We start from the raw sequence: 12,945 nt of genomic DNA, 5'->3' as shown, positions 1-12,945 counted from the left end.
CACGCGATTTAAATCGCGAGTGTTTCACACTCTCCTCAAGTCACCATATTTTGCTTTTCCAATAAATATCGCAAACAAATTTGCTTTTCTTTCGTTTGAGAGTGATAAACTCATTTTTTGTTAATATACCATACTTAAACTTCCATTTCATTTTTTAATACTTAAATTTAGTTTATGTATCCTTAATAAAACTTAAATTTTGTTATTACAAGTAGTTCTTTTTTATTAAAAAATAAATTTTATAAATATATTTACCTGATATTTTTTTTACATGAAAAAATAATAACAAATTTTATTCAAAATTTTAAAATTATCTAAACTAATATAATATGGAGTCTAAAATACATGAACCAAAATAATATTTTATTTATATTATTGTTTTTAAAACTAATTCTATATATAGTAAATTTTGAAATCTGTGTTTAAGTGAGATACAAAATTCGAAATGCGAGTGGAGTTTCCAATAATTTATTTTCTAATCTTTTTTTAATCTTTTTGAAGAATGAAAAAACAATGGCTCTTATTAGGCGGTGAGTGCACGCGCGAATAAGCGAGCGTGGCGCCGTGGAAGAGATTTTTTTAATTTAAAGCATAGAGATTTTTTTTTCCTTTACAACAACGACTGGCATCTCTCGTACATTTTCGAAGATTCTTTTGCCACGTGTGATCATTTCACCCCTTTGTCCCCTTCCTTTTGATCAATCTCCATAGTTCATAATCTCCACTGGATTGACAAAACTAAACAATACAAGTATCAGTCCCTGGGCTGTTCTTCGTGTACAAAAAGCTCTGATCAATAAAACACGCAAGGATGGAAAGACAAACGTGAGAATGTGAAACAAGGTTAGAAATGATTTCCGTGAAACTCCAACACAATAAATGCACCCAGAACGACACTGAAACTGAAACCAAATGGAAAGTGTTGAAAGACATTTGAAACTGGAAGGAACTAAACTCATCAGCATGAATTCAATGGATTCGCAAACTGCTGGTTGAATTGAATTAAACACTGCGTTAAATTATGCACAAATGAAACAGAAACCAAAGAAGATTTCAGATTTCCGTCTTATATAAAACAGCAAGTCGAAAACATACCAGAGCAATTGAGGATCATCTAAAGAAGAGGAGGAGGAAGTTGAGAAAAGCTGAAAATGTTGAAATCGGTTCAGTTCGTCGGCTTCCTCTTAGCCCTAGCGATTTCATCGTCGATTCAATCAGCATTCGCTCTCAGAAACATTCCAGAGGCGCTTTATTCAGCCGATTGGTCAGCGGCGACCTGTTGGGACGCGATAACCGCGGTGGAAGGATGCCAGGACGAGATCGACATGGCGATGAAGAGTAATGAGATCGAGTTGAGTCGCGATTGTTGCAGAGCGATATTACATGGACTGCCGGACAAATGCGCCGCCGAGGTTTTCTCGTCTGGCGGAGAATTTTCGGCGGAAATTAGCGGTGCGGTTAACGAATATTGCGACGGAATGGGAATAACTCCGCCGGTGCTTGAGACTGATGAGTAAAATCGAAGAAAACTGAATGCTACAACATTCCACTGCTATTTGCATGGTTTTCAATTTTCTAAGATGATTTTTACTATTTTCTTCTTTGCGGCTGTTCTTTTTTCACTTTTATATTAAAAAATAAAACGAATTTTATGAGCTCATAGTAATGATAAGTGATACATTATTTTTCATCTCATATATCATAAATAATCACATATATATATTTATGCTTAGAGGCTCAAAATTGCGAATGCTTCTCATTTAAAACATATGAAAACGAGACACAGAAATTTACACATTCAAGGAAACTAAATGACAGAAACCTTGATTTAGAGTTCACATCGCTCACTCTCAATGCTGAAAAGCAGTAATATAGACCTACCTACCTAATCTATCAGATGTAATCGGCCACAAGATTGGCAACCTTCTTCTTTTGATAACTCAGACGGGGCTTAATCCATGTTATGCTATGAAACAAAGGGAGGGTCATTTTTATCGTGTCACGTTGAAGGAAACTATATGCCAATTATAAAATAAGCTGGCAACAGACCTCCATAAATAAGGGAGCAGCCACGACTGAAGTTTTGAGTAGCTCCACTGCGATTTCATTGAAAAATGCTACTCACTGAACAATCGTCATGAACACGCCAGATGGTTTCGCCCATCAAGTTTGCGACCGAGAGGACGGTCAACTGAGGGAAGTGACTTTGGGGGGCTGGAATTGTGTTTGTAACTATCACCTCTTGAAAGCAGCCACTGGACAACTTCTCAATGGCAGGCGGGCTGCAAAGGCCAAGAGATTATAAGGAACACCCAACAGGTAATAGTTTGAAACAGTCAAAATTGTATCAATATTGGATACTCATGCAATATGGAGGGGCAAACCAGTTAAAGTTTGTAGCTAAAACTAAACATTTTCAACTTTGATATATCAATGGAATGCTTAATGATCTACATCTTCTGATACTCCAAAAACTAACAGTTTCTGTAAGCTAAGAAAATACTTGGATCAGTCATTTCAATAAGCTGGATTCTTGTTATAGATTCTACATTGAGTTCTTTGCCTAGAATCCTAGATAGTCCACTTATTCAAACTCAACTCATTGGAGCCTCTTCATTGCAATTTCAATTAGTATTTTTGTAGAATGTTTTGTAACCAAAGGAGCGCTGAATATACCTGAAAACAGCATGAGTGCAACAAGCATAAACTTCCCTGGCTCCCTCTTGATGTAGCAGTTCAGCCCCTTTTGTAATGGTTCCTACAACACAAGTAGCTTATAAGACATGTTTCTTTAAAAGAACCATTTAGTAATACATTACCATTTTCAGAACAAAATAGGAACAGAAGGCAATATATTTGGTTTCTTAACTCACCAGCTGTGTCAATCATATCATCAACCATAACTGCAACCTTTCCTTTTACATCACCAATCAGGTTCATCACCTGTAAACACATTACATAAAGTTTTAGCCACAAGATAATTTTATTTCAAGCTTTTATTATCCATTACCAACCTATTAATCGAATGAGGTAATGGATTTCGGTTCAAATATATTTGGTGCATATACCACCAAGTTTAAGAGAAAATATATCTTGAACCAAAAAGACAATAGCCACAGAGTATGATGCAAAACTACCTCGGCAACATTGTGACCATGGCGCCTCTTGTCCACTATAGCTAAAGGTGCATCAGACAGCTTTTTAGCAAAAGCACGAGCTCTGGCAACTCCTCCAACATCAGGAGAAACCACTACCAAATCACTAGAACAAACCCTCTTGCTGGCGAGATAGTCAAGAATCACGGGCTATAAAGTCGACGAAAAACAATATAAAACTCAGTAACGATCCAATATTTCCAAATTCTGGCAATAGAAATATAATGAACCTTCTGTATAAGAAAAAGATAAAAGAAAGAACCTACATGGCAATTTATATGATCCACAGGAATATCAAAGTAACCCATGGATTGCCCTGAATGAAGATCGCAAGCAAGAACACGATTTGCACCAGCTTCAGTAATGATGTTGGCAACAAGCTTTGCAGCAATGGATTCACGCCCTTGAGTCTGATAGAAGATTTTAAGCAGACAGTTACACAGCAAATAATGGAACCACTTTCCAAATCAATCCAATGTAAGTAATTTTGAGCTCATAATGTATCTTCTATCCAAACTCAATAAAATCAGCGCACCTAACTGTCAGATTCCTAGTGCTTTTAAGAATTAATAACTTTTTCGCATACTAAAAATGAGTTATAAAAATGCGCAAATGAAAAGTTACCTTTCTATCAGCTCTAGCATATCCAAAATATGGAATTACAGCAGTAATATTTTTGGCTGAGGCTCTCCTACAAGCATCTATCATAATTAAGAGCTCCATAAGATTCTCATTAGCAGGGGGACAGGTGGGCTGTACTAGGAATACATCACATCCTCTAACACTCTCTTGCAATTGAACATATATTTCCCCATCCGCAAACCGCTTGATGTTGATCTTTCCAAGTTCCAGCCCCATGTAACAGGCAATTTCCTGAGAAGTAAATAACTCAAATTAGCAAACAAAGATTAGTCTCCAGAAAGAAAGAAAGATAGGTCCATATTTAAATGCTGCTCAGGAGATTTTGTCTTTCACTTCGAACACCTCAATGGCCAAAACCATTCGGCTTTGCCAGTCACTTTAATTGAACATGACAACTTCAGCCAACATAGATCTTCCAGAAATATGAATATAAAAACCTCATTATTATTCCACTTTCCCACAAATTCAACCAGAAAAAAGAAATGGCTGGAGAATAAACTGAACTCTTAAATTCCAACTCGAATAATATTTTCACCATTATGAACATGTAATGATATGCCTAAATAAGAACATTGAGTGTAAATATCCTTTATATCTAAACTATTAAAGAGAAAAAAGTAAAATTTCACTTCGACTAACCAAACAAAATGAGTAGTCTAACCTGCCGTTGACCAAGACATAATTATTAACACCTTAAAACCCTCTCCACCTAATGGCTCGAAAACAATAATCAGACTAAACTATCAAGATAAAACCCACCACAAGTCATACTAGCTTCGTGGCGAGTATAAGTGAAACTTTCATGGCATTGTAGGGTAAAAGCTAAGAAGTGTTTCACGAGTACAACAGCTGAAATTAACCTGTGAAAGTAAACGGTTTGCAGACCCGGAAAACAATTTCAAACGCGTACTAGTTCGATCAACTCTTCTATCTACTCTTCTATCCATGCGAGCTGACTCCAAGAACTTGGGCAGCGTCCGTTCAGTAACAACTGGAAGTACTGGTTTCCCGTTTACATGCTTCAAAGACTCGGAGAGATCACATCGCTGACATAATTCAGTTAAAAATAAAACCATAAGAATAAATGCAGTCGAACTTTGATAGTGACAACTATTACTAGAAAAGTTATAGCGGCAGAATTATTCGAAACAACGGGGAGAGGGGAAACCAAATCAAACGCATCTCAAGAAAAACCAAAATACAGAGTGAGAGGGGAAGAAGAAGCATACAACTCTGCCATTATAACACATTCGGGACGGAGACACATTAGGAACAAAAGCTCCATGGTCGAGAGAGCCAACAGCGAACAGAGACGACAACGACAACGCCAACGACGAAGAAGAAGAAGACGGAAGAGTCAACGCAGCAATAGAAGCCATCTCTAATAACAACAAAGATGGAGCAAGAGATCGCTAGGGTTAGGCCCGGGAAGGCAAAATTTAAGAGAAGATTCGGAGACGATGAAACGCAGCTGTGTGAGCTTCTTATATATATAGATATCAATGGCGGTACTGCTAAATTTTACGCTTATTTTCCGGTGTTGGAGGAAAATTAATTAAATTTAAAATCTTGGGGCATCTCCTTTTCCGCGGAGAAAAGGCGTCACATCAGGCACCCGATACGGCGTCGTTCAACGCAAAGTTATTCGGCTTTTTAAGGGCGCTATGGCTTCGCAATTGTGGTTGAGTGGGGACAGCCACCAATCAAAATTCAACATAAATCAATCAAATATTAGATTATTTTGTATTAATTTTTAGTAATTTTCATAATATAATTGAATTACAAATTTCATATGCATAATTAACCAAGCTTTAAAAAAATTCAAACATCTAAGATAAGTTCAAGTGATTCCATTTATTCAATGATTTGTTTTTATTTTTTAAATCTTAACTATTTTAAACATAAATTTCAAGTTTTTAATTTTAAATAAAAAATGGTAACATTAATTAATACATAAATAAAACAGTAATATGTAGATAATAGATAAATAGAATAAATTATTTTTTTTTTTAGGACACAAATTTTAATTAAATTGATATTTGAAAATATGCCTTTTTTAAATAAGTTATATTTTGAAAAATGATTGTAACCATATGGAGATACCAATAAATCCAAGATTCCCAGATGACTACTTTATCTGATATTATTAATTTTAAAATATAGCTTTACTCAATTAACGGTTTAATATGTAACGAAATTAAATTTTCAAGATTCTAAATAAATATCATTAAACTAATATTTATTCCTCTCTTATAAATATTTTTCTTCATTTTCACGTGCATAAGAAAATATTAAAGTTACTTTACATTATACTTGAAAGCGTAGTTTACTTTGAGCTTTCTAAAAATTTTCAGTGAATAAGGACAAAACATGTTGGAATGACTCGTATTATTTACGATGATAGACTTCACACTTAAAAACGGAGAGTAAATAATGTGAGCATGTCGTAGAAGGATATCGAGTTCATAAAGTATCAAATTCGAATTTCGAATCATAATCTAAATTTTGAATAAGAGTTGCTATCGAAGGATGAGATTTATAAAATTATAATTTGTTTATCAGTCGATCACAAGGTTAATTGGGTAATCGTCAACCATTCGAACACTCTAAGTAGTAAAGTAACAAATTTGTAGCGTGGATGGTCAGCCAAACTGTATAAAATATCGTTTATCGTGTGAGAGAAGAGACAAAATTGAGTGATTTGGTTCAACCACGTAAGCATTTTATTTTATTTTTTTCGTTTTATGTATGAAACTTTTGACAGACTTGAATTCATCATCATACTTTTCCACGACCAAAACTGTTGGCGATCTTATCTCTCTCTCTCTCTCTCTCTCTCTCTCTCTCTCCTCCATCATATTGTTCTTATCCCTCTACATTTTAGAGGACTACTGCCTTCCATTTTTTTAATAATTAGTAGAGAATAGTAAAAAACAAACATTTTTTTTTTATATTCTACATTTAATTTTCAAACATTTAAAGATAGTATGTAAGCACCAATATATGGGTAAGCTTATGAAAATTTTTGATTACACTATAATTATTTAATAGATAATGTCGAGAGTTGCATGTAGATAAGGTTGATGAAGTTCTTACTCTTTAAAGTGATCACGAAAGAATTTATAGTATTTTTTAAACATTTATTTTGTTCATAATATATATATATAGATAGATAATATGATTAATTGATGATATTGACATAGATGCTCGACAAAATCTCATACAACTATTTGCTATGCAACTTCTCAAAAATTTGAACTAAGTTGAATTGAAGCATATATTCTCGAGACTAGAGATCAAAAAGTTCAAATCTTGGTGAACTAAAAAATATGTAAAATTACATCTCTATGATTTCAATGAGTTTGTAGGACTATTTATAGAGTTTTAACTTATAAAACTAATGACTAAATTACTACAGCAACCAAATATGGTGGTTGAAGTCCTCGTTCTTTGTACATACAAAATCAGAAGCAGAGCTCCAAACACACAGGCCTAATACATGGACGAAATACCTAGAAACTGAATAAATATATCAACAACGAGGGAGGTCGAAAGGGCTCGAGAAGAGCAGAGGCCTAGCAGGACAAAAAATAACATTGCATATTTACTCGGATCGAACTCACAATTAAAAGTAACTTCCAGCAAGCAGAGTATTTTCCTTTGTCCTTAATGTCGACCCATCCATCTTGAACAAAAAGGAAATCCAAATGTAGAAGAATGGTTTCACACAACAAGTACACAACTTTTTTTTTTGCCTTGGAAGACAAGGTTACACAAGTACAGACTCTGGAAAAATCTCTTGGTTATACACAAGCAGAACGAGCATCCGACCCACTAAAACACTAGAGTTGAGTGAAACAAATAATACAAGACAGACATACTTATCACATGATGGTGCAGCGGCTCTTTTCTTCTGCTGGCTGTGGGGCAACTTGCTGAAACCTGTGAGACTCAGATGGGTTGTATGTGAACTCGGAAGTATCCAGCCCATACTGTTTCAAACAGAAAAGAAAAACAGGAACAGCGTCAGAATGGCAATTTAGCTCAATATGAATCAATAATCACATCCAAATTATTGCAGGGAGCTTAAAATCAAGAAGTCAAGGTTTGATCAGCATGAGTACACAAAGATATCGCATAAAATTCTAAGCGGAATAAAAAGAATATTTAACAATGAATACTTGTTCACATGAGCTATTTGTACAGAACATGATAAAGTATTACGAGAAGTCCTAGTATCTCATAGGAATGCAAGCTATGTGGATGGTTAAAAACATTATTACAGTACTAAGGGCATATTAGTAATTAGCCAAGGAGTTTGTCAGTAGGATTTAATTATAAATAGAATCAGTGGGAGGAGTAGAAGGCATGCAATTGTTTAGTGGCTTAAAGTGGTAGGGTCCAAGTAACTCGGATACTTTGGGAGTTAATGTAGAAGGCTCATAGTCTTACATTTTATCTTGCAATATATTTTAGCTACTTGGTTTCTATCGGTATCAGTTTCTTACAGTAGAAATGCAAGAATAAAAGTAGAGGAAGACTTTTTGTCGTGCATATCTTTACATTTTCATTACTTTCAGTAATAAAATTCAACCTAGAAAAATTTATACCTTTTCCCTCATTCGTGCACTCCAAGCATCATTTCGGCTTGGTCGTTGATCAAGTGTCCCAGCAACAGGTACACCAGTTGCAGGAGCAACAGGCCTATTGATCAACGGTTGTCGGATTTGTTGCCTTGGAGCAATGTACTCATCATCACTGTCATAGTCTACAGGTCGGTTTGCTGCACGAACCACAAGGGCCAACAAGAAAAGGAGAGCCTGAAAATAAAATGAAACAGAATATTACTCGGGGTAAATTTTGTTCTCATTGGGAGAAACAAGAACTTATAATCAGTGCAAAGCAAATCCTCGGCCTTTCATTGGTATAAGGGAGTTTGTAGCTAATTGGCTTAGGGGAAAGCACATAGTTTATGAAATCAATAAGGGGGAAATCAGAAGTAAAGCAAACATTATTAAAACAACATTAAAGTATGAATCCTCTAGTGACCAACAAAACAAATTTTGAATCACTGATGTGGAAGTAAAATGTATTTATTTGCAAATCACAAGTGGGTGTTAAAGAACCTTTCAACCGCATATTACTCGTGCTGAAAAAAATGTCCTAAGCCAGAACTCAAGAGATACGAAACAACAAAAAGGAGAAAAAAAATGGATCTCTAAAATTTGATGAAGGGTGTAAAGTGCACATTCGTGCTGACAGAATTTCAGCAGTGTCAATCTGTTTCTTGAAAAGCACAAAGTCTGGGGCATACAAACATAGTAAAGAATGCATACAATTAAATCAGTAAAGAGTAGATAAATAAAAAAAACAAAAATAAAATTAACCAAAAATCAAAAGGAAAAAAATCAAATGTGATTTGAATTCAAACACAAAAATTGAATATCTCAATAAGGTTAGCACGTTAATCCTTTATTCTAGATTCGCTTACCTCAAAAATTACAGCTCCTAATGCAACCCATCTGATGATTTCCCACTTGTCTTCTAGGAGTTCATAGATTTTATCAAAGTTCCCAGTTTTATCCCCAGGAATTTCCTATAGAATAAAAATAACATAAGAAAATGAACTAAAATGTTCAACTTAAGCTTGTGAGTGAACACTCACATCTCTCCAATGTTTGTCAAAGAATATGAATGCTGCACATCCTAGTTGCACCAAAATCAGTAGAAGCACCAAAACTGAATACTGTGATCATTAAGGATACAGTAACATAAAACTGAAATGAAAATTGGCGTCAAATCTTTTAGATTGAACTGTATGGGAAATCATTACCATGTTGTATTATATTTAAGGTGACCATCTAATCTCTATGAACAGTGTTTTCATCCCGAAGCCAATAAGTTGTTCCCTGGTGGTCTAATTCTATCATTACTAATTCTTAAATCAAACAACAATACAGCCAAACAGGCAAATAGGATACACAACTTAAACAGCATCCATTACGTGTGGCAGCTCCAATACACCCAAAACAAGAGACAACAAAGATAATGGCTCCCACAGCAATGAACAAGTATATGAACCTGCAAAAGAAATAAAAGAAAAGAAACAGATTAAACAGAGGCCACAAATATCCATATTATTGTATCATCTATGGCTGATAAAGGGTACTAATTAATGGCGTGAATATGCTTACGTGTGAAGATTGAGGAATAGAACCCTTTGAGATGAAAGAAAAACACAGATTGAATGAAAAGAAGAGACAAGGATGTAACATCCAGTACTTTTGAAATGGCATATCATTATTTAAATATGAAATATCTTATATTCCCGGCAATACTTATTTTGTATTCTAATGCAAATCAATATGTAAACCGGTTCCCATATTTAGATGAGACTTCCAATAAATTGGCTCAAGTTTTCATGAAATTATGCAATAAGAATATTGGTTAAAAATTGATGACATGTCCAGTTAGCAATATATATTCGATATCTGTATTGAAGAAGATTTCTAAGTTGATTCGACAAAGCACTTCAATCATTTCAGCTGTCAAAAAATAGAACAGCCAACCTTATCTGTTTATTTTTAGTTAAAAAAGAAAAATCAGCATACGGGCCGGTTGCCCACTCATGCAAGTATGCGATTGTAGAGATTTTATGGATCATATGGTTGTAACATGAGCTCGATCAAAAACCCTATGAGTTTGCATAGAAACAGAATTTCTGTTTTGCAGAATTTTAGTAGTAGACCATAAATTTGGGGGTAAACACAAAAACATGTATAGAAAGAAGACCTAAGGAAAACAAAAATTATTCAAGCAATAATCATGAGCTCAACCAAAAACTCAATGAGTTTGTTGACTTATCCAAACGTGAGAAATCAACATGTCATAAATTTGACCAATGACAGAAGACCCTTGAACTTTATACTGTTCTAGAAAAAATAGAAGCAAATCCTTTTGACTAAAACTGAACTGTTGCCAAACAAATAAATTGAACCTTAGAACTAATGTGACTTCTACAACACTGAATGATATAGCACAATTGTGGAATGTGTAGGAAATCCAGAATTTTTATATCTTCAATGAGTGGAACCATAATTTATCTACTTCATAAACTCCACCACATCATTTGATCATGTACCTCATATCCCTCATTATCTCTCTCTCTTTTTTTTTTTTCCCCCCCAAAAGGATATCCTATTCTTACACCACAAATTTGTGGGAGAAGGGGCTCAAACTTCTTACCTAGGGGAGGAAACATGGCCACCAAATCAATGAGCTACTTATGAAAGCTCAATGTCCTTCGCTATTTTCCAGACTACTTGTGCTGCCTAAAGTCAGCCATTACAAGTAGCAAGAAACATAGATGATGTAATTAGAAAGAAAAGTCATACCAGGCTCTTGGAAGGTTATCAAAGATGTTAGAAGACAGAGACACGGCCATTAGCATTGGTCGACCAAGCTGAATCACATCATGGTCACCACTCAACGGAGGTCTTGGGACATCACTAGAAGATTGCAAGTACTCAACTAACAAGTAAATCCCATAGCCTACCATGGCAAGACCCAGCAGGGATAAGAAGAAGTTCAGAAGCTTCAATAGGCACTCAAAGCACCCTCTGCAGGCCATCCCCTATATACGTTCGCTCCCTAAAACAACAATTGAAATGTGCATCTCATCAACTCAAAATCAACAAGTTCGCAATACATGCAGCTAGTTATTTCTACAGTTAAAAAAAAAAAAAAAATCCCAAGCTAGAAGACAAATTACAACTTTTCTAGTACATTCGTGCATTAAGTGATATTTATATCCAGGCGTTCAAGAATTCTACGCACAAAATTAACAAATATGTACAGATCCCGACCTACAATTTAGCTACGACAACTTCCAAAATCCAAAACACATGAACTAATAAAGTCCTCATGACCTTCAAGATGCATCGTAGTTTCTCAACAACCAAAGGGAATACACTCCCCTTCCTCCATACATCGGCCATCAAGGTGGAATTATAACAAAAACCAGCACAATTTTTTCCTCGATATCATCCATATTCTCTCAATTTAGAATGAAATCATTCAAATAAACATCGACGCAAATAGGTAGCGAACGTAATCTAGCTGAAAACAGGATTCGAAAAACTTACAAATTCGAAGACGATGATTATCAGATTGGTTGCTTTCTCGGACCTTGCAATCAGAGAGAGAGAGAGAGAGAGAGAGAGAGAGAGAGAGAGAGAGAGGTAGGAAATGGAAAGACGGTCCGGTTCTAATGAGGCCAGTTGGCGATTGGAATTGCACCCTAATGGCTTTTTTAATTTGGAAGACATTTCTACCCTACCCTCTAAGCTCGGGTGTCCGGATGTTAGGGGGACAATATTGTCAATTTCAGATGACGACAGTTCAGACAATAATAGTTGTTATTTACCCCCTCGATAGATATTTATTTACGCGACACACAATAAATAGGGGTTTTTGAATTTGAAACTCCAAATAATTCCTAAACTTTTTAATATTATTGTGTTTAATAAATTTACGATTAATTTAGACTGATCTATCTAATAGTTTATCAAATATAAATATAAAATTTATGTTTAATAAGATGAAATAAATTGTGTAGGCTCTTCTATACATATTGCTCCACGCTCCACACCACTTAGATTTTTATTCTAAAAAAATTTTAAACTAATTTTTTGATTTGACTTTAATAAAAATGTTTAACAAAATATTTATACACTAGAGTAAATAGTTAATTTAAAAATTTTTGATTCATACGCTTCTATTTTTTAAGTTAAAAAATATACTTATCATTAGTACTATGTTAAAAAAAAAAAAAAATAGGATCGACGCCCCTATACTAAAAATAAAAATTAAAAATTAAAAAAAATTACCTACTTTTTGAAAGCATTTAAGTATTTTTTTAACATGGTACTCGTAATAAGTACCATTTTTAAAAGAAATTAAGAGTATTAATGAAATTTTTTTAAATTAAAAGATGTTTTTGAAACTCCTTTAAAATATTAATTGTTTTCAAATGAGAATATTATTTTTTTTAAAAAAAAATTTAAGAGTATTCTTTTAAGAGGGGATATTTTTGAGATAAAAGTAAAGTTTAAAAATATTTTATTAATTTAGAAATATATATATATAA

General features: G+C 34.3%; 2 protein-coding genes across 2 annotated transcripts; both read right to left on the bottom strand.

The window, feature by feature from the left end:
* Positions 1 to 1,732: 1,732 nt before the first annotated feature.
* Positions 1,733 to 5,314, bottom strand: LOC111491511 (ribose-phosphate pyrophosphokinase 1-like). Its single transcript, XM_023140451.1, has 8 exons — positions 5,027 to 5,314; positions 4,658 to 4,843; positions 3,780 to 4,028; positions 3,422 to 3,565; positions 3,138 to 3,305; positions 2,874 to 2,943; positions 2,677 to 2,758; positions 1,733 to 2,282 (listed from the first exon to the last, which is right to left on the bottom strand). Exons 1-8 carry the CDS (start codon positions 5,174 to 5,176, stop codon positions 2,105 to 2,107), a joined length of 1,227 nt encoding a protein of 408 aa, XP_022996219.1. The 5' UTR covers positions 5,177 to 5,314; the 3' UTR covers positions 1,733 to 2,104.
* A 2,064-nt stretch (positions 5,315 to 7,378) lies between these two features.
* Positions 7,379 to 12,087, bottom strand: LOC111491627 (tobamovirus multiplication protein 2A-like). The gene is made up of 7 exons (XM_023140622.1): positions 11,942 to 12,087; positions 11,192 to 11,447; positions 9,779 to 9,878; positions 9,463 to 9,543; positions 9,289 to 9,393; positions 8,408 to 8,617; positions 7,379 to 7,789 (listed from the first exon to the last, which is right to left on the bottom strand). The coding sequence occupies exons 2-7, from the start codon at positions 11,425 to 11,427 to the stop codon at positions 7,682 to 7,684; spliced, it is 840 nt and encodes a 279-aa protein (XP_022996390.1). The 5' UTR covers positions 11,428 to 11,447; positions 11,942 to 12,087; the 3' UTR covers positions 7,379 to 7,681.
* Between the last annotated feature and the right edge of the window lie 858 nt (positions 12,088 to 12,945).

The sequence above is a fragment of the Cucurbita maxima genome, unplaced genomic scaffold, assembly GCF_002738345.1.
Source record: "Cucurbita maxima cultivar Rimu unplaced genomic scaffold, Cmax_1.0 Cma_Scf00016, whole genome shotgun sequence".
In the NCBI taxonomy this organism is placed as follows: Eukaryota; Viridiplantae; Streptophyta; class Magnoliopsida; order Cucurbitales; family Cucurbitaceae; genus Cucurbita; species Cucurbita maxima.
Note: the sequence above shows the minus strand (reverse complement) of the source record. Positions and strands in the feature narration are given on the sequence as shown.

Excerpts from the sequence above, each read along its gene's own strand:
- LOC111491511 (XM_023140451.1), bottom strand. The coding sequence starts at position 5,176 with ATGGCTTCTATTGCTGCGTTGACTCTTCCGTCTTCTTCTTCTTCGTCG. Across the intron at positions 4,844-5,026 it reads TGTGTTATAATGGCAGAGTT|CGATGTGATCTCTCCGAGTC; the intron begins GTATGCTTCTTC and ends GAATTATGTCAG. Across the intron at positions 4,029-4,657 it reads CAAACCGTTTACTTTCACAG|GAAATTGCCTGTTACATGGG; the intron begins GTTAATTTCAGC and ends TTTACTTCTCAG.
- LOC111491627 (XM_023140622.1), bottom strand. The coding sequence starts at position 11,427 with ATGGCCTGCAGAGGGTGCTTTGAGTGCCTATTGAAGCTTCTGAACTTC. Across the intron at positions 9,879-11,191 it reads GATAACCTTCCAAGAGCCTG|GTTCATATACTTGTTCATTG; the intron begins GTATGACTTTTC and ends TTTCTTTTGCAG. Across the intron at positions 9,544-9,778 it reads ATGGATGCTGTTTAAGTTGT|TATTCAGTTTTGGTGCTTCT; the intron begins GTATCCTATTTG and ends TAATGATCACAG.